At 36.5% G+C, this 22,556-nt stretch overlaps 1 protein-coding gene across 4 annotated transcripts; it reads right to left on the bottom strand.

Moving 5' to 3' along the window:
• Positions 1 to 1,123: 1,123 nt before the first annotated feature.
• On the bottom strand, positions 1,124 to 16,712 carry LOC106879625 (uncharacterized). 4 transcript variants are annotated; one of them, XM_014929284.3, is made up of 9 exons: positions 16,549 to 16,712; positions 14,063 to 14,133; positions 13,411 to 13,491; positions 12,973 to 13,100; positions 11,263 to 11,407; positions 9,783 to 9,883; positions 8,750 to 8,831; positions 7,492 to 7,580; positions 1,124 to 3,146 (listed from the first exon to the last, which is right to left on the bottom strand). In XM_014929284.3, exons 1-9 carry the CDS (start codon positions 16,572 to 16,574, stop codon positions 1,689 to 1,691), a joined length of 2,181 nt encoding a protein of 726 aa, XP_014784770.2. In that variant the 5' UTR covers positions 16,575 to 16,712; the 3' UTR covers positions 1,124 to 1,688. The 4 variants fall into 4 exon arrangements, with proteins under 4 accessions (XP_014784770.2, XP_052830005.2, XP_089220661.1 ...); XM_052974045.2 differs by lacking the exon at positions 16,549 to 16,712 and adding an exon at positions 15,761 to 15,900 and having other exon boundaries at positions 1,400 to 3,146; XM_089364535.1 differs by lacking the exon at positions 13,411 to 13,491 and having other exon boundaries at positions 1,480 to 3,146.
• Between the last annotated feature and the right edge of the window lie 5,844 nt (positions 16,713 to 22,556).

Below are 22,556 nucleotides of genomic sequence, written 5' to 3'. Positions count from 1 at the left end.
AAGTCACTATTGCTGTTGCTTTTATATTTTTTTGTTCTTCTTGATGTAGTGAACAGTAAATTTATTGCTGCCATAATGGCAGCTTACATCTGCATAGCTTCTCTCTTCCTTAAGCATGTCAAGGAGTTTCATCTTCTCTGCTATAGTAAGTATCTTCCTCTGGTACTTGGGTTCACTGCTAGAAGCCCTACAAGATGCAGAATGTTTGGGTGACATCGTAGGGCTTGAAATAAATTCACAATTTTACACACAAATGCAAAACAACACCACACACTTGCCTCCCATGTTTTGTTTTCCATACAGTACATGTGATTCTTTGTTTACTCCTCTACGGTACACTACATACTTTATTTTAATATATTTTAATTAATGTGTTATACATTGCAGTACTGTTCTGTATTTTCATTTATTAATTTTTAGGCGTGAAAATCGATTATTTCTGTAGTAAAATAAGCAATGTAAAAAAATATAAATATCTATCAGCCACAGAAACCAGTGATATACTGAGGAGCCTGCAATATAAATTTACATATATTAGCCAGAAAAATCTGTGATGTACTGAGAGCGCAATAGATGAACCAGATGGTGAGTGATTACTGTACACACATTCCAGTGTACAAATGGAAGGCAAAAAAGTTTAATACACAGAGAAGACTTTATTTATTCAGCAATTATGATGTACTCTGTTGTTAGACTGAGTTTCTCCCTTGTCAGTTTCTTTCAGGTAACAATGAGACAATATATGCATGTGTGTGTATGTGTCTGTGTGTGTATACATACATATATATATATATATATATATATATATATATTAAAAACGTAAAAATATAAACAGACCACAAAGGATTCCGCGGTACACGTGTTTCAAGTTTCATAGTCGTTGCATCATTATATGGGTATATAATTGATAGGCAGGATGGTATAAAGCTATCTTCAGTCGCAAATATATTCTTTCCCAAGTACTATATCACAAAGAAGTCACCAAGAAAAAAGTAAGAGAGAGAAACACGAGAGATAAAAAGTGGGAGTCCACCTGGTATTGTTCATTGTAATATCCATTGTAATATCTTTATCCTTTAAGTTGATATATTTACATAAAAGTTCATTGGTATTCCGAAATCTGTCCATATTGTGCCACAATTCAGGGTAGAGTGAATGCTAAATAAACAATACTAGCTTATATGAGCTAGAAGGAGAGGGTCCAAAAAAAAAAAAAGAAGTTGGAGGTTAAAACAATATTAAAAAAATACACAAATATTAATACAAAAATAATACAGTTCTATATTTAAGAGATGAGGAATTATTTACATTAGACGGATATTTGTCCTCATCTTGTTTGTTGTTAACACAACGTTTCGGCTGATATACCCTCCAGCCTTCGTCAGGTGTCTTGGGGAAATTTCGAACCTGGGTTCTCATTCCTAACGATGTTACTAATATTATATTATTATTATTATTATTAATCAGGTCGGAATCTTGAACAATGAATAAATATATTATTTATAGAGAGATACATTATTATTGTAGATACAAAGAGGTTAAGTGAGAGAAAATTTAAAAAAATTAAAATAAAATGCATTAATATTAAACACATACACATAGTGTATATCTGAGTGAAAACCAGTAGCAGACATGATGCTTTAAAAAATATATGTCCATCCCCACCCCCACTCCCACATGGTGACAGTTTATTTGTAGGGAATAAGCTGACATGGTCGTATTGTCTGTTTTCTGAACTTAGGTGTTTGTGATGTCTCACCAGTGGAAAGATTGGCAGTTTTAGCAAATGAAAGATTTCGTGTAGTCGAGGACATGTTGAGAGAACGGTTGGAAATAGAGGAAGACGAAAATGGTGAAGAACAAAATGAAGAATGGAGAGATACTGGTGATTCCCACTGGAAATAATTACATGGTTCAACTGAGTTCCCTCTTTTGCTTTTATTTTTCGATCTTGTCTTCAAGGGGCAAGTGTAAAAATGCCTTCCCATATTGGGGCCTGGCTTTTGGCAGAGGCGCAACATTGAGCGGCAACCACATTTACATAAAGGTGGAGTGGCTTTCATTGATTTACTGAATGAACAGTCTTTATTTACATTTGGTGTGATATTTCTTGAACTTCTATTCAATGATGTATCACATACATTAGAAATTACTGTCATATTGGTGATTTCTTTAATGGCAAAATTTGTGAAATTTTTATTTGAATATTTGAAATTTAGTGGTGTCTTGAAAGGTGTGATTGAAGTTAAGTTGAAGCATGAAGAATTTGCTTTTGTTTGTAATTTGACTTCTTGATTATTTGAGGAGTGTTCTCGTGAATTATTTGTCCTTTTGTTAATATTTTTGCAATTTTCTGGAACTTTAGAAGAATTCCAGTCTAGTTTTGAATTGTTCAAATCAATATAAACGTGAAAGTTTTTGCTTTTTTCTGAGAAACATGATGAATATTTTATTCCAGTAAATCCATTTGAGGAAGAGCTAGATGCTCCATCATTTAAGGAAGTATTAGATGCAACACTCTTTGAAGAAGAGCTTGAAACTTTAACAGTTGAGGTAGAGTCGGATGTCACAGCAGATGAAAAGCTAGATGTTCCACTCTTTGTGGAAGAACTTGATGCCCCATCATTTAAGGAAGTGCGAGATGCCACAACAGTTGAGGTAAAACCATTACTTTTATTGAGACCTAAATTGCTTCTGCCAAGACTAGCATTACTTTTGTCGGAACCTGGATTTCTTTTGGTGAGATCTATATATTTTCCATATGATCCAGTTCCTGAAGATGATAAGTTATTTATGAAAGATTCTGCAGGAACAGTTGAGACATGCTTAGTAAATTCCTGAAATTGGGCTCTGGGTGTGTTAAATTGAGGCTTGTTCTGATGTAAAGTATTAACTAAAACTACATTGTGAAACTTATCCAAAGAAGCTTCCATAATAGGCAAAGGCTGTTTAAAAACATCATTTTTGCTGTTGCTATTATTACAATTGTTGTTGTTGTTATTATTATTATTATTATTATTATTATTATTACCACCACCACCACCAGAGACCTTAGTTTGTGCAGTATGCAATGTGACAGTCTTTTGCTTTTCTTTGGTTACAGTAAAACTGTTGATATTTTTATTTAGCGCTGAGGACTTTGGGTTCTGAAATGGTAAAAGACAATAGTTATAAATCAAAACAAGTCATACATGAAACAATATTTCTAGCAGTAGATATTTTCTGATAAATTAGACTCCAAGTCCAGGAACCATAAATGATATATTCATCCCAATATAGACATACATACTAATAAACACACTAACATTAATACATACACCAATGATAATGTTAAAACCAATATTAATACAAATACATACTAAAATGTTTCAAATTTTGGCACAAGGCCAGCAATTTCATGGAGGTGGGCAAGTCAATTACATTGACTCCTATATACTTGACTAATGCTTTATTGACCACGGTAGAATTTGAACTCAAAGCAGAGTCAGAAGAACTGCGGCTAAGCATTTTACTCAATGTGCTAATGATTCAGCTAGCTTGCTGCCTTCATATATACTAATATTAATACCAATATTTACATTAATATTAATACATCATCATTAACATCCGTTTTCCAATACAGACATACAATATGCAGTTGATACATTTCACTTGCAATATTTTCTTCATCTTCTAGCACAAGAGATACTAGCCTATATATCTCCATCTATATATTTTATATATATATATATATAATAGAAAATGGAATGAACAACATTCTTTATTTAAAATCACAATTGTTGCGACACGTTTTTACACCTTTAGTACATTGGTGATGTTTTGTGTAATCATTATCATACATCCAAGGTGTAAAATGCACCTCCTCAGGTGATTGTCTAAAATAAGTTCTTTGTTAGATCCTCATCATTTCACAAAAGCTAATATCGTAGAGTGAAATGACGAAAGGATCTAATGAAGAAGTTATTTAAACAATCACCTGAGGAGGCATATTTTACACCTTGAATGTATGATAATGATTACACACCTCGTCAATGTACTAAAGGTGTAAAAATATGTTGAAACAATTGTAGTGATTTTAAATAAAGAATATCGTTTATCCCATTTTGTATCATTTATCTATTAATATAAATTCTATGGAATTCCTGATGCATATCAAGTAGCAGGAGCATTGTATAGCATTCTGCAAGGTTTTTTTCCTGGATTTTATTTAACTATGTATGTGTGTGTAGGGAAGAGAGAGAGAGAGAGAGAGAGAGAAAGAGAGAGAAAGAGAGAGAGAGAACAAACAGATTGACTGGCTGAAATATAGTATAAAGGAAACCAATGACAGTCTTCGGTGAGACAAACATCACTGTACATAATTGTTTTGTTCACATCAGTACAGTATCATACATTAGGGGAGAGGACAGAGTCAAATAAATTAAACTCAGCATATTACTGGTACTTATTGGGGCTTTCCTCTGCCAGAATATGAAGGAAACACAACACCACAAAGAAAAGGTTTCAACAGCTGCCACTGCCATCGCCTCCACTAGATATTTCTCTGGTGAACCAGTTGTGATGTCTGTTGTTTTTTCCCCAATCAATTTTAAGCAAACATCAAAATACACTTAAAATGAGTTAGCTACTGATCATAAACAAACTCCTGACCTAACACAATGTCCAATAATTCATTTGTGATTAACAAAAGGCCCCACAATATTTGCTTTTGTCTTTGTTTACCCCCCCCCCCTCTCTTTTTTAATGATCCCTTACTCATACTTACCAAAAAAATATAATAAAGGGTTTGTTTAGTTTTACTTTAGCATGAGAGCCAATTTGTTTTATATATACATATAATATGGCTGCCTTTAAATGTTCCAACTGAAGAGGGCATTTGTTATCTCAGTGCCCTGGTTTTCACATGACCTCCATTCTAACAGGAAAATGAATCACAAAATGTTATTTAGACAAATGGAATTGTTTCATGAAATGCAAAAACCACACACAAAAAAGTCAATATTTCTTTATTGAGAATATTTTCTTGTTTTCTCTCAAGTTAACACAGACTACAAATAGGACAATTTCAGGTGAGTGATGGTTCTATAAATTATTAGAACAACAGGTTATATAGCTGGATGATTTTTTTTGTCTTTTATTAGTTGGTGTACAGACAATGATGAAATATAAGCTTGTTCGCGGGCTACTAACCCCAAGATTCCGAGTTCGATTCCAAGCAGTGACCTGAATATTAACAGTAATAGTAATAATAATATTAACAACATTGAAAAATACCTTAGGAATGAGAACCCAGGTTCGAAATTTCCCCAAGACACCTGATGAAGGCTGGAGGGTATATCAGTTGAAACATTGTGTTAACAACAAACAAAATGAGAACAAATATCCGTCATCATCGTTTAACGTCCGCTTTCCATGCTAGCATGGGTTGAAATGTAAATAATGTACGTAATTTCTCATCTCTTAAATATAGAACACTACTACTGCCACTACTATTACTGCTGCTACTGTTGGAAGAGTGGCAGATTGGTCATCAAAATAGTGGAAACTTTCTATCCATTGGCAGGAAATGTAGGATGAAGTGGAGTGACCTAAATACACAAGATGCTTTGAGCATGTGCATGTGTGTGTGTGTGTGTATACATACATACATACTTATATCAATAGTTATTCCATTTTAACATTACAAACAATTAGTTTCACCCTTAGATGGTTCTTCAGGTAATGTAGTAGAAATTCTCATGTTCCAAACCATACACATTGATTTCTTTTTTAAAGAACCACTATATGGAGGTGTAATGTAAGAGTTTACACTACATTACACCGAAGAACCATCTAAAGGTGAAACTAGTAGTTCATCATCATCATTTAATGTCCGTTGTCCATGCCAGCATGGGTTGGACGGTTTAACTAGGGCTGGTAAGCTGGAAGGCTGTACCAGACTCTAGTCTGATTTGGCATGGTTTTCTACAGCTGGATTCCCTTCCTAACGCCAACCACTATGAGAGTCTAATGGGTGCTTTTACGTGCCATTTGCGTGGCACTAGTATCTGCCATGATTGTGATTTTGCTCGGCTTGATGGGTCTTCTTCTCAAGCACAACATAATGGCAAAGGTCTTGGTCATTGCCTTCATGAGGCCCAACACTTGAAAGTAACTCAGCCACTTTGCGTCTGTGAGGCCCAATGCTCGAATGATGCTCCTTATGGGACACCAACATCAGCTATGACTATGATTTCACTTGGCTGAATGGGTCTTTTCAAGCACAGCATACTGCCAAAGGTCTTGGTCACTAGTCATTGCTTCTGTGAGGCTCAAAGTTTGAAGATCATGCTTCAACACTTCTTCCTGGATCTACTTCTACCACAGGTTCCCTCCACAGTTAGAGTCGTCTCTCTTGCACAGCATATCTGATGCCTCTTATGCCTAATTTTTCTCTCAAGATGCTTACACTCTGTTGAACATGCACACTGACATTGCACATCCAGCAAAGCAACCCGGCTTTGTTTCTTTCAAGCCTATGCATGTCCTTCACTGCCATGTAGCAGAGATGTAATATCAAAATGCAATAACTACTGACAACAAAACAAAAAGTACTTTGTTAATCAGCATTGAGTTCTCTTTGGCAAAATAACATTTATTAATTCTAAAATGTGTGAGAGATAGATAGATAGATAGATAGAGAGAGGAGTAGGTCAATAATAGTGCAGGTAATATCTTTTACTTGTTTCAGTCTGTACTGTAGCTAAGTGAAGGCATGTGGTTTAGTAATTATGGTAATCGCCTCAAGTTCATGAGGTTGTGAGTTCAATTCCTGGCGGCACAGTGTCCTTGAGCAAGACACTTTATTTCATGTTACACCAGTCCACTCAGCTGGCAAAAATGAGTTGTATGTGTATTTCAAAGGGCCAGCCATGTAACATTCTGTGTCACACTGAATCTCCTTGAGGAAAACATTAAGGGTACATGTGTCTGTAGTGTGCTCAGCCATTTGCACATTAATTTCATGAGCAGGCTGTTCCGTTGATTTGATCAACTGGAACCATTGTAATCTATGGAGTGCCAGGGTCACTAGCTTAAAGGTTTTTTATTTAGTCAAACAAATCAACCCCAGTACTTATTTGTTTATAAGTCTGGTAGTTATTCTATCAGACTCTTTTGCTGAACTGCTAAGTTATGGGAACATAAACAAACCAATGCCTGTTGTTAAGCAGTGTAATGCACGGACAAATGCAGACATGTTTATATATATGACAAGCTTCCATGTAGTCTCCATCTACCATATTCATTCATGAGGCATTGGTCAGCCCTGAGCTACAGGAGAAGACACTAGTCCAAGATAATGTGCAGTAGGACTGAAATTGAAACTGTGTGGTTGCAAACCGAGCTTCTTAACTACCCAGCCATGCCTGTGCCTATAAGAGAAAAGATAAAAAAAAGAACAGTGACATCTATCAGTATGTAATGTATCTTGAAAAATTTTTTTAAATATACCTCTGACAGAGTTTTAGTTATTTTCATTAAGCATCCATCTTGGATCATTTTCCAGGCCAGACAGGCTGTATTTCGGGCATCATCCAAACCTTAATAAATAAAACAACAGAAAGATGATGATGGTGGTGGTGGTGCTTGTATTAACTTAACTATGATTTTCTATGGTCAATTTATGAAGTTATTCATAGATATTGTTATGAAGGAGAGAATAAGTTATGTTTGTATTAACTTAACTATGATTTTCTACAGTAAATTTGTGAAGTTGTTTAGTTTTCTGTGCAATAATTACATAATATTGTTTAGCTTTTTGTGAAATCACTCTGTAATATTGCATCATGTTAGAGTGTCACAGAAAATTCCAGAATTATGTCATGTAATAAATGACATGTCTCATATGGTCAGATGATGTATGGTGGGAATGGGGGGGGGCCTTACCAAGCAGCCAGAAAGCTGATTGGTTAAGAATAAAGTTCTAGAAGTTACAAAGTCACGTGACTGTTTAGAAGATCCTAGATTAATGCACAAGTCTATAAGGAGGGCCTAGTCTTTGTGTGGAGGCAAGTAGTAAATAGAAGCCAGTCAGTGTGAAACTAATTAACAAAGAACTACATTCCACGAGATGTGTGTTCTGAAGACACCTAGCTGTGCATGACTTCTTCTCAGGGCAAGCTGGCTTTCTGGGCTAGTCTGTGGTCTGCTGCTAACTTTTGCTGTTGGAGCTGTGTTGACAGAAGGGAAGCCACGTTTTGCTACAGTATCATGTCTCAGGAAAGAAATGATTTCAGCAGAAATACCTTTGATCATAGGTTTACTTGACCAGATCTGATCAGGTGATAAACAAGGGAACTTCTACATGGTTTCTGATCCTATAGAAATAGCAGCTGAATGTCATCCAAATCTCATCTTACTGCCTTTAAATAAAAGAGTTGACACAGTTGGAATATTTTTAATCATAGGTCAACAGGTTTAGAGTTGCTAAGCAACACCAACAATTAGGGAGTTTCATTATGCTCACTTCACACTGCAAGAGATAGCAGTTAAATCTTCCTTAAATCACATTTTACTATAAAAATACCCACAAAAAAAAACAGGAAATCTCACATACACTATGTCTAAGTAAAAGGCAGGACGGGTAGAACATCTTTGATCCAAGCTCTAGAAGAATGAGACTGACTGTTCATTAAACAACAAGAATGGCCTACATTAAAAGTGTGTGGAAGCATATTTCAAAGGATAAATTTGTAGAGAAATGCTTTACCTGAGTGTTGTCGTCCATGGAATGAAATACCAACTTCTTGGAGAGCACCATTTAAACCATTAGGTTTTCTGCTGTAGAAATTCTGAAAATAAATATTTTAAAAGTGAAAGATTTTTTAAAAGAAATGGAGAGGAAGGAATGGATCCTTGACTTGGTGCAACAAAGAGTTTATCAGTGGTTTGTTTCATTGAACTGTGTACTCATTGGTTTGCAGAGTAAGTGACTGAGTATTCCACAGACATGTGTACTCTTAGAGTAACAGTCAACTGTCAGGTAGAATTAGCATAACACTGTGTGACAAGGTTGTATATTTATGTGCGTGTGTGTGTTTTATGTATGCATGTATCTATATATTTCTATTCAAAAGCTGAATTATTCTTCAGCCCATTAGAACAAATAGTTTCACCATAAATGGTTCTTCAGGCAATGATTTGAAAGAATTTATCCCTAGGTATCATTATTACTAACTTTTCTTGTGTATCTGCCACATATGAAGTCTTCCATTACTGTGAATTTACCTGTGATCCAAATACACCTGCTATGTACCCATAGCTTACATTGAGTACATGTTTTGAAATCCCTATTTACCCTTCTACATATCAGGCACATCCACTTTCCAGACGGTAAAAGAATCTTGTCTTCTTTCCAGCTGAGATTTTAGTCCTTGTTAGGTTTACTTTAAATCTCTTGATTCTGGGTCATTTTTAGAATTTCTTTTCCTTCTTCTCCATCAACACAACCACCACCACCATACAATAAGCACCACTTAATGTGTTTTCCATGCTGTCATGTGTCAGACAGTTTGACAGGATCTGATGAGCATTGCAGTTCAGTTTGGCATAGTTTACACAGGTGGGTGCCCTTCCTAATGCCAACCAACTTACAGCATGTAATGGGTGCTTATTTTCAGTGGTACCAGCACCAGTGAGGTCACTATGCAGTCTAGAAGACTAAAATCCCTTTTTACAGAGTGGGGCTTCAGTACATATGTGTGGTGGGGAAGGTGTGGCATTAAAACCAATAAACGTTTTACCTTATATGTGGCTCTCAGATCAATCCATTGGTTCAATTCCACTGGTTTCCACAGCTGTTTACGGCGACATTCATTTCTCAGACACAATGATAGATCCCAATCTACAAAAGATAAACATAGAAACTGTCACTGTTGTTGTTGTTTAGCCCTAGGTCATTAGCCAGTCCTCAACTGGTAGACATATATTGGCTTCAAATTTTTGGCCCAAGGCCAACAAATTCCGGGGAGGGAGTAAGTTGATTATATTAACCCCAATGATCAGCTGGTACTTATAATATTATAGACCCTGAGAGGATGGAAAGCAAAGCAGACACCAGTGGAATTTGAACTCAGAATGCAAAGTTGGATGAAATGCTACTAAGCACCTTACTACCCTCCCTATAGACATATATTGTCTGTCAACTAGTTCAACCCCAGTATGTGACTGGTACTTATTTCATTGATATGAGATGAATGAAAAACCCAAAAGGATTAAAATTCAGAAGATTAAGGGACATAAAATATCACATAGCAGTCTGTCTGGTGTTCCACTGATTATTCCATCCACCCTACCAAACCATCCACCACCTGCTAACTGTAGACACTGAAATTACTATGGTATTGTGAGGGAATATGGTTTAAAGAATTATCAATTCTACATGAATTCCCAACAATGTCACTCTTGAGGTACTAAATAGCGTTTGTTTTTTTTCTTTTTTTGGTGTTTGTGTGTGTGTGTGTTGCTACTGCCTCACAGACAAGACTTATGATGACATCACAGTCATTACTAATTCCTTTTTTTTTAGATACTGTGTGTGTGTTTACCTTTGTTTTGACATCACACAATAGTTGTAAACGAGTACCACTGTGATCCAAGCAATGTTTTGTTTCCAATCTTCTGTGAAAGCATGTCTAACCAGGGGGTAGACATGCTTTCACATAAAAGACACCAGTACACTCTGTGGAGTGGTTGGCATTAAGAAGACCATGCAGCTGTAGAACCCAGGCTAAAACAGACTGGAGCCTGTGTTTTGCAGCTCTCTGGCTTACCAGTCAAACCGTCTAACCCATGCCAGCATAGAAAACATGTTAAATGATGATGATGTATGATGTGAGTTGAGAAAAATTTGGCTGCCATAGAAAAGTTAAGGTTTGTGCTCAAGATACCTTGAAGATATGTGCTCAGGAGCAATAGATCAGTATAGTTGTCTTGCAACCTTTTTGGTACCAACCTATTTGAAACTGCCCTTGGTTCAATAACACAACCTTCCCATTTTAAAGTGACCTAAATTAAAACCTATCATCAAAAACTTCATGTTAATTTGTTCTAATCACCAGCTTAATAATGACAAAAATATTTTAGTAAATTTTTCTGTATTTTCGAAATTAATTGAAAGAAATGCAGTGCATTTCAATAGAGATTTGATAACAAAATGGTTAAGGGTGAAAAAAAAAGGTGATAAAAATGAAGACATACAAAAAAATGCAAAACAGAATTTACCTGACCAAGTAACAAAGGTAGTAAGGCCACTTTGGTCTTCTTGACTTGGAGAAAATTTGATTCCTTTTTCTCGACTAAGTTTCATAAGCCAATCCTTGAACATTTTCAGGCACAGTCTCAATGGAACTCCATTATCAACTTGATGCTGGAAGCAAACCATTTTAAAGTAATTCTTAGTATTTGATCAATCAGAAAGCTTCTACATAATCACATAACCTGCTCAATGTAACACCCAAACTTTAAATAGTTCTGTATATAAAAATATGTCTATAATCACACATACATCATATGACAAGTAACATTCTACTGTATATATGATATAAGGTAACCTCGTTAGTGTTGGTTGACACTTTGTAAAGTGGTTGATAAACAAGTGAAGACAACATGGAGTTAAGACATTTTAGTGATGTCGAGGGCAAGACCACCTCTCTAGTACTGGGGCCATGATACATTTACCTTAAGTCGGCTTTGATCTCATAGGTCTATAATTAAAGGCACCAAGCCATGACTACCCCATCTTATATTCAGATATAGTGTAAATAAAAACAGTGGATCAGTAGAATTGTTAGAGCATCAGACGGATTCTTGTAGTATTTGTTCCAACATTTTACATTCTGAGTTCAAATCCTGCTAAGGTCTACATTGCCTTTCATCCTTTTGGGGTCAACAATATATAATACCAGCTCAGGGTGGTTGGATTGGCATTAGAACATTGGACAAAATACGTTATGGTATTTACATCCCAAGTTTGTTGGTAATCATACTGATGTCAGGCTATATTGATACTGAACTTTCTTTTGGACAATATTGGTGGTGGGAGAAGGCAATGAGCTGGTAGAATCATTAGCACGCCAACTAAAATGCTAATTGACATTTTGTTCGTCCTGAGTTCAAAATCCACTGGGGTCAACTTTGTCTTTCAGCCATCCTTTCAGGGTCAATAAAATAAGTACCAGTTGAGCACTGGGTTGATGTAATCAACTTTGCTCCTACTCCAAAAATGCTGGCCTTGTACCAAAATCTAGAACCAGTATTAGTGGTGGAGACATTAACTGCATGGGAAGTTGTTAGTCTTCCAAAATAAAATACCTTACCCAGTTCCCTGTATATGGGTAAGGTTTCTAAGGTGCAAATACATGGTCAAACCCTGACTTATAGGGGCCTCTAATGTAAATAGACTACACACAATGTAGCTTTCCTTTTTTCAAAATAGAAAAATATGTTGAGGGAATTTTAGATATTATTTTTAGTAGGCAAGTGATCACATAGAGGTGGTTGCACTGGCTTGTATACCTTAAATGTCACCAGTGTTTAAACTCCAGGTCAACTCGCATTAATCAGACCTATAATAAAAAATGTTCGAATTGTGACCATCCTGTCATTTTTCCAGATGTAGTACAGCTAGAAATACATTATCCATTGCATTTTTTCTTCAAACCCACTAGGGGGTGATTTGATAGAGACTTACCTGCTTTTCTAACAGGTCCATTGTCAACATGTGTAAAACAAAAAAGATGAGTATTGCATGGCAATGAAATAGATTTGTGTTTTGGGTGTACAAATGAGAGAAAAATCAATCAATACACAGAACACACTTTATTCACTTCAAGATTATGGCTCACTCTTTTGCGACTCAAAGTTTCATCACCTTCAAATAAAGGCGACATACACACACTCACACACACATAACAAAAACAAACATACACTCACTTGTGAAATCCCAGTTAGTTCTTGACAAAATTTACTTAGAATGGGACATTCTTCGGGCATAACATATTGTTGGAATTCAGCAACAATTATTCCTGTAGAAGCATTGAGTAGCACGGCGGGAAATTCAACTGAAATTGACCAGAAAATAGAAGTTAGACTTTGTCTTCGAGTTGTACTCTCCCTACACCCTAAGTTAGCTTGGTTATTGTGTTTCCTTCTCCTGTGTCATGACTAAAATGGCACTTGTGAGCACAAACAAGATCAAGTTCTGGTTTCAGGGATTATCAACTGGTCCCACAAGTTATGCTAAGTCTCTGCTCTCACTTTCTTGTCCTCTCTACACCTAGATCCATTATGCCACTCTACCGCCACTATCTAAAATAAACCATTACATTTCAACATTTCCAAACATATTCTGACAAAGAAATTCTCTCTTACTGATTTCTTGTGGCTTCATTTTCATGTTACTCCAGCATGTTGATTCAAAATCCATCACTATCAGATAATCGAAGGTTTGAACTGAAATTAACAGAAAAAAAGTCAGGATGGTGAATGGATGCCAGAATTGGTAGATCATTGGACTAAAACAATGTGGAATTTAGTTTATCTCTTTATGTTCTGGGATCAAACTTCTCAGAACAAAATAATCAAAATATCTTTTCCCAAGAAACAGTTTTGATGGAGGTGATCTCTCTCTTTGCAAAAATCATGTCAAAGAAGAGAAAGGGCAGAAGTAATGTATGGTTGAAAGGAATCTTCAGTCTTGCTAGAAACAACTCGTGGTAGTGACTCTAGTGCCAGTGGCACATTAAGATGCACCCAGTTTATGCAGAAAGTGCTTGGAGACAGAAGAGCATTTATCTGTTAAAATCATGCCTCTCCACAATGGAAAAAAAAAATGGAGACAATGTAAGGGTTGGGTTACACTGTTGGCAATAACCTCTGTAGTGTAACAAAGATGGCTGCTCTCCTCTGTTTTAGCGCAGTAGATAAAAAATGGACCACAGATGCTGTGAGACTTGTCCAATTCATACCAGCATAAAAACGCAAATGTTAAATGTTGATGAATTAAATAGTCTAATATACTTACTTATTTTATGCCGTTTCACCTTTTTGTTTGCTGGAGACGTTAGAAGACGTTTTCGAAGGAAGCCAAGCTCTCTAAAAGTGAAAGCAATAAGAAATGTATTAACATTGTTGTCAAAGACGAAAATAATAATAATGAGCTAATCGTATGCAATGTGCAGGTGCACTATAGCTGGTAAACAAAAAATAAATAAAAGAGGGAACAGAAAGCAACAATAGGAAGAAGTGGTGAGGTTAGACATCACAATATTGTGCCTCACAGAAGAGAAAATGACAGACTCAACTTAATTGGGAGAGCAGCAAAGAAAATATCTTGTGATATTTACTTAAATCTCACCTAGCTTGATTTGGCTTTCAGCCTTTCAAGATTGATAAAATGAAATACTAGTCATCTAGAATGGTGGATTGGCAGAATTGTTAGAGTTTTGAAAGAGATTTTCTGCAGCATCTGTTGTAGTTTTTTACATTCTGAGTCCTTGGGTGGCAAATTTATCTCTTGTCTAGTTTAACACCACCATTTAGTCTTTAGGTAATTTTAGCTGAGTTTATTCTGTTGTGAAGCTTTTTAAACTTGTCCAGCGTTATAGCAAGAGAGGAGTTATATGGATTCTAAGTCTACTTGGTTTTCTCCTTAAAAGACACGGATGGGTAGTGGGTATTTCAGTTTGACAACTAGTGCATGGCGAGCAATGGATAAAAAGAGCGACAGGCGAAATATGCCTTGCGGCATTTAGTTATGTCGCTTCGAATCAACTTTGCTTGCCGTTCACTGATGGTACAAGGAGAGGACCTTGATAAAATAAGTTACGTAGTGAGCTTGATTTAAGCTTCTTTTGTAACCAGTGATGGAGATAGTGGGGTACATTAGGAGGAAAGTGTTCTACTTTTTCAGTTCACAAAGGTGGTGCCCTACCTTCTCAATCTTAGCCTCTGGACTTTAGCATACTCTTAGTTTTAACGCTCATTTTCATCATTGATTACAATTCCATTCTGTTTACATCCAGAATACCTTGCAGGAATTTAATCGGCCTTCAGTACTTGACTGGGATCTTTTCCAAGATCTGGTAACTTTATATTATCGGCTCCAGAAGGATGAAGAGGTCTTGAACTCAGGATGTAAAGGGATATAACAAAATACCACCAGGCATTTTCATCCAAAAATTCCATCAAACAGCCGTCCTGATCTATAGCTCCCTCCCCTAAAACATGTGGCGGTGCACATTGGGATTAGACACTGAGGGAAAACTGTAACTTTTTTATATTTTCATTTTGGCGATTCTCGCTTTCGATAATGTGTTCTACATATCACAATCATGCGATTCCCCCTATAAAAGTTCCCCCCTCCCAAACTTTTTTTTTTGGCGATTTTCATTTCTGACATTGTGTTCTACATGTCCAGGTCGTACGAATAGCTCCCTCGCAACTTAGATGTGAAAATGAACGGCTTACATTTATATTGAAACAGCAAAAGGATCACGGCATGTGGAGTCCCCACCACGAAACTTGATATGCTAGAAATAACAGCTAAACGCGGACAATCCAAATCTTGCATTTACTCAGAAAGTTGAACTGCGAGTTTCACGCTTTTTATCAGAGAACATATATTCGAAAACGAAAAATACAAAATAATAAATTTTAAAAAAAGCCTGTAACAAAATTCGAAAGCAAAAAAAGAAAACAAAAAAAAAACTGTAACCTTTACCTTTCTGAAATCACTGTGAATATATTTTGGCTATGTGCTTGATAAATGTCTGAAAGTTCTCCCACGAATTTTCACATTTCATATCGTAATAATCACGGTACATTGCCTCATCAATATGTAACCATTTCATGTTACCACATGATCCACTTTTGTATTTCAGTCCACGTTTTATCCGTGACCAGAATGCCTCTACATTATTCGTACATACCCCACTAACGGGATCAACAAAATTCCATGAATGGCTCACGGTACCACGAATGTATCCCAGTTTCTGAAGATTTTGGTAACTGGGCCACATATCCGTGAAAATCGTAGTTGGTGGCTCCACATTTTCTATGATTGCAGCTTCTAACGTTTCAGCCTCGGAATCTCCATAGACTAAAACGTGGGATTCCGTAAAAAAAATTAATTAATAAGGGGGGGAGGAAGGTTCAGATTACATATAGTCCGTCTCTACCTCCCATTATATTACAATAATCATTTGAAATAGTTAAAGAAGTACGTATATCAACGTCTGGTGCTGTCTTGAATTTTGGAAATATTCAATGATTCTTCGGTTTCACGTACTACAAGAGAAGTCATTCTGTGGTGTTAAAGAAGGGCGCCAGGTATTCCACCGACTACTTCAAATAATCCGAAACATTTTGAACGATGGAATATGCCATTTCAATAACAAACTACCATAATTACACATAGTTCAGAATTTTAAGTAAATACGTTTAAAATAGAGATCATTATTAATCCTTAGTTTAACCAGAAGATTGAAAACTTATTTTTGCAATAGTTACCTGGCTAATTCTTTGGTACTTTTCATTGTATTTGTTCCAGTAACGTTTAAATGATTTAAAATTTTTCGCGCCAGAATCCAGCACAGTTTAATTACTTACGAGTTACCTCCCTTGTTTTTACTGCTTACTTAAATTTAACCTGGTGTTGATTTCTGACAGTCTAAATTACGTACAGCAATTATTTCAATCAGGTTAATTTACATAACTTCATGACAGACACCTGATCAAATATCTGTTGGGTTTCCCTTCCGTGTAAAATTGGTACTTTTTAGTTATTTCACCCCCATTAAAAAATTAGGTTATCTCCCAAAGTTTTACCAGAAATATCGGTACTTTTAGTTATCTCCCTCAACTAAAAAATTGTTTAACCCTCAATAAGAAAAAAAAAAGGAAAAATTAATAAACATGAAAAGTGAATAGATGAAACATCGTTTTGAATCTGATAATATTTTTACAAATCATACAGAAATGAAAAAATTAATAAACATGAAAACTGAAAAAATTAATCTGATAACATTTTTATATCAAATCATACCATTCCTATTTAGGGGGCCAAACGTCAACAATGTGTTGAAGTATTAAATCAAAAGGATCTAACTCTTTTATCCAATCTCTTGTCACCACATTAACTCTATTTTTTATTGGGGGAGGGATAACCCAATTTTTTAATAGCAATTTTTTAATGGGGGTGAGATAACCAAAAAGTACCCTAAAATTTACCTTTTCATTAAGTTTCGCGTTCTATAAAAGAAATGGATGGCTTTTGATGTAGGTATGTATGTAGTGTGTGTGTGTGTGTGTTCTTTGTTCTCTGTCTCTTTTTAATTTAGAGCAAATTTTGATTGGCCACTTGCTTGGTAGCAAGGTTGTGAAGGAAAGTATCGAGTTTTAACCATCATTCTTTAAATCTTAAGGAGGTCTTTGAGATTTTACATTCCCAGATATTGTGATCATTTGTAGCGTATAAATTAAAAATTTGCATTCTCTTACGAAGATCTCCAGTTCAACCATACTTTGCTCCAGATATGTTGCTATGTATTTTGTTGCTCCCATACTAATAGACACGAAGCTGACAGTGTACCTTGGCTACTGGATATGCAAACTTCTTATCAAAGGTCCATAGATGTATTTTTCGTGTGTATTTTTAAATACTATATTGAAGTCCACAGGGCTGCTGATATCCATCAAAGAGTGTCTTTTCTTTTGGTTCCACACAAAATCTGGTCGTTTTGTGTTTTCCTTTCTTTTTTCTTATTAATTTGGTGGCTGTACGTATGTATGTCTCTCTTCTGTTTTTGATTATCTGAATTCTTCCTTTGAGGAAGAGGCTAGTTTTTAACAAAGATACAAAGCTCCATCGTTGGAATGTAGATGACGGAAACAATGTCACATTTTAAACTTGAGAAAAGTCCTATATATTTTTACTGTTTCACTTACAGAATGTATGTCTGTATGTCATTATTCAGTTTATTTCAAGATTTCATACCAATAGAGAAAAAACCAGTTTCTAACCTAGATCCAAGTCTCCTTCATTCAAATTTCAACATCAACAACGGTATAATTTCAGGTATAAATCTGAACTTGTAATCTAGATAGAGTAACTGCTTCACTGATCTTCAGTTTTATGTTAACATCCGCTGGGCAGCTAATTTCCACAACTGTGCACAGTTTTTTTTCTCTATCCCAAATCATTATATCAGGTCTGTTGTGTTTACATTTTATTGAGGTCTTCACTGGGACATTCCACCAGTATTCCTTTTTATTATGAGTGGCTATGGCTTCTACCATATTGTGGGTTCTTATTTCTTCCAATGGATTTCATTATAGAGTGTTCTAGCTACAACATCATGTCTCATTGGTAGATAATCCTGTGATGACATTTTCGGACAACTGCTTACGATGTGGGTGATATCTTCAGTGTGAACTCCACAAAGTCTGCATCGGTTGTCACATTTCACAGCTTTTCCTGCATCTCTATCCCTTTTGTGCATTAGGTTCTTGGTTGATATTTGTTGTTCCTGGATTGTAAATACCTGCCCCTCAAAGTGGGAGTTAGTAATCTGGCTATTAGTCCATGATAAACTGCTTTGCTGATCAATTTTACTATCATCACGGAGCTTTCTACCAACATATCAATGCATGGTCTTCTGCTCATATAGGCTCAGCCTTTCATCTGATGATGTGTTGTGGTAGAGCCGTGCGACTTCTTTGGGTATGTATTCTAGGTTATCAGACAAAGAGCGTTGCTCAAGGAGCTGCCTTCCAAGTCTTATGATGTTATCTGCCTCGTGTATGCAAACTTGGTCAAGGGATACACTTCGACATTTGGTGGTTAAAAGATGTTGCCAAAAGGATATGATACAACATTCAAAAGCACTTTGGATCGATGTTAAGCCTCTGCTGCCTTGTTTTCATTTTAGGTAGAGGTGGTCTATGTCACTGTTTATGTGGAAATTATGTGTGCTTATAAATATTTTTCTGGTTTTTACATCAATGACTCAGATCTCATCAAGCAACCCAAATGTTGGTATGAGTACTGCACTGTAAATACATTATGGGCCATTGTTTTATTGAATGCAGAGTTCTGAGGTCCAAATTTTCTTTATTTGGCTGTAATATTCTTTAGTGACACATGTTTTGTTACAGGTGCTATTGTAAGATATTTTCATCCACCTCTAGATATCTATAACATCAGATACAGGGAAACAGTCAAATCATTGATGGAGATGTTACTAGTCTGGTTTATAGTTTTCTCCCTCTTCACCACCATATAACAACATTTATCCTGACCAAACTCCAACCTTGCATCCTTTGAGAATGTTGTAACTAGATCAAGGCTCTTTTTCATCTCATGCATATTATTTACATAAAGTTTTAAGTCATCATCCACAAAGAAACAGTGTGTAATTTTGGTATTTCTGTTTCCTTGTGAACTAGTGAGACAGCCTTCCTTCAGACTTCCTTAACATGAATGACAATGGGTTTACAGATGCTGTCTCCTTGGAATATAACTTTGCGATACTGTATTCTGTCGGTAATAATACAGCCACCCTATGTGTTTAATTTTAAGATGGTGGCCCACGATGAAGTTTGGTCAGCTATGGCTTTGACTATTCTCACTGGAACATTAGCAAGTTGAAGGGCTTCTAGCATCCATGAGTGGGGAATGGATGGGTGGATAGATGGATGAATTGATGGATGGATACTCTTTTACTTGTTTCAGTCATTTGACTGCAGCCATGCTGGAGCACCACCTTTAGTCAAGCAAATCGACCCCAGGACTTATTCTTTGTAAGCCTAGTACTTATTCTATCGGTCTCTTTTGCTGAACCGCTAAGTTACGGGGACGTAAACACACCAGCATCAGTTGTCAAGCGATGTTAGGGGGACAAACACACATATATATATATACATGTATACGACGGGCTTCTTTCAGTTTCCGTCTACCAAATCCACTCACAAGGCTTTAGTCAGCCAGAGGCTATAGTAGAAGACACTTGCCCAAAGTGCCATGCAGTGGGACTGAACCCGGAACCATGTGGTTGGTAAGCAAGCTACTTACCACACAGCCGCTCCTGCACCTATAACATTTATTTCCCCTTGACCGGATGTTTCACTTGCAACTTAAACGAATTTTAAGTTGTAAGCGAAACATTCGGCCAGGTGTTACAAATGATCTTTTTTTTCAAAAAAATTCCTCTCGTGTTATGCCGTCTAGACCTTTATGTCGTATAGCCAATGAGTCAGTGTCATTTATAAAGTGAAGAGTGCGCGTGAATGTGACATCGCTTGCATTTCTTTGTATGTGAGTGTAATAAAACTAATAATTGTGTGCATGTGGTGATCTTTTAAACTTTGTACATATAAAATGGCAGACGAAGAGTAATAAACTGAAATGAATTCAATAGGAAATTAAACAAACGATCGGTAATAAATGACAACAAAGACAGTGTAAATAAAACTCGTTTGGTTTATTTCAATAATTTTCTAATTAGTGAATTAAAATATAATTATGCAGGATACTGTCTAATGCAGCTGACATACGTTCACATATACAGAGCCGACGTACACTCACATATATACATACACACACACACATATACCTATATACACGAGGTCACGTACGTACATACATATATACACACGTCTTGTTCTCTCACATACATGCATACACAATGACTGTCCACTCGTGATCGAGGAAGATCCTCATTGACCATTAAGAACATTGTGCACTCAAGCAAATTTATAGTTTGCACTTGTGGCTCTGCTGGTAATTAAAGAGTCCAGCTCTTGGTAAACATACAGGTCTTCAGATATTGTAGACCAAGTCTTCCCTATGCACTACACTGGCGGTGCGTTTTCGAGCAGTTTGCTTAAATTTTCCATGAAATATTCATGCCTTTTCGAAATCGCTCACTCCTCCTTTTATTTTTCTCCTTTGGTGGCGATGATAAGAATTGCTTTCCCAATTGACCCCTCATATTCCACATATTTTCAACGAGGATTTTACACAATCCTTAAATCGCAGTCTTGGTTTCTGCTGGGGACAATTTCCATAAACAACTTCACCTTATATCATCTGCTTAGTGAGCCTCCGATCAAATCAACGTAATCAGTGCTTGGGCACCAACACCTCAGAGTCCAGGACGTTAACACTCCCTTCAAGACCTCCGTGTCTAGTCCGCAAGGACCAGCCAACATTCAGAATGTATCAAATGGAAGCGTTCAACGACCCTTACATGATGCCCGTAAATGGTAGTCTCCCATGTGTAAAGGAGCGACATCAGTACACCCAACACCAGAGCTGAAGACACCTCCGAAGGGGGGGGGGCGCTACGTCAAAACGGTAGAGGAATAGGGGCCGGAACCGGACGTGGTTCCTCCTGATGATGTCTTGAGCTAACTGGATCCTAATCCACCAAGGGAAGGTATGTCAGAAGAAAGTAATTCAACAACGCGGGTTGATGAACCGTAAGACGTGTGGCCAGAACCTCCTGGAAAATAACCATAGCGAGGGACATTCCACAGTTGAATTAGAACAGTCACAAACAGTGAAAGAAGACATGCACCCAACACCAGAGCTGAAGACACCTCCGAAAGGAGGGGCCCCGCCACGTCAAAACGGTAGAGGATTAGGGGCCGAAACCGGACGTGGTTCCTCCTGATGATGTCTTGAGCTAACTGGATCCTATAAAGGAGCTGTTGTGGTAGCAGACACGAAACATGGTTGAAATTCCTCCCCACTATGGGACCAGACACGAGACTCAAGAGTCCAGAACGAATCCTCCATCCAAATATAAATACACACATAAAAATGATAGTTATTCCAAAAATCGGTAAAATCTACCGATGCTTCTTGTCAACTTACTTTTACAGTTTAATTAGTGATACGAACTTAGTTGATAATTAACTTTATTTTTTAATCATTCATGACACTAAATATATTTAAGTATGAAGAATCAAGTCTCTACACAGTCAGTCGTTCTACTAGAAACAGTAACTAAACCTCCTTTAAATCATACATGTATTCTGAGATACACTGCTAGAGAAAAAAAAAGACAAAGAAACAAAAAAGAAACTGCTGGTCATATGTGGAACGCCTTTGATCATAAATATGCTCGATCACATGCCTGATCTCATCTCATAGATTGTGTGTTTATCTTTAAAATCATCTTCGTAATATAACTATGACGGTAATTCTGATCTGAAATGAGACACTGTTTTAGAATTGGTCTCGTTGTTTAGTTCTCGGGGCGGCTCTTATCATGTAGATGTACAATCAAAATCATTCAAGCCATAACCTTTCTTCCAAAGTAGTGTATCCTGGACTATGTTATCAAGTGTGTGCTTGTTTAAAAAGTTGGAGTGTGCTTTGCTATTTTAATACGTCAAATAGTTATGTAGAGACAGAGATAATTCCGTCTACGTGTACTAGATAAAAATGAAAAAATAAAAACGGTGTCTAGCAAGTGGCAACAACTCGATGGCCATACTAAATGTTCCTCTTT

This window comes from Octopus bimaculoides, chromosome 16 (genome assembly GCF_046866305.1).
Source record: "Octopus bimaculoides isolate indiv1 chromosome 16, ASM4686630v1, whole genome shotgun sequence".
NCBI lineage: Eukaryota > Metazoa > Mollusca > Cephalopoda > Octopoda > Octopodidae > Octopus > Octopus bimaculoides.
Note: the sequence above shows the minus strand (reverse complement) of the source record. Positions and strands in the feature narration are given on the sequence as shown.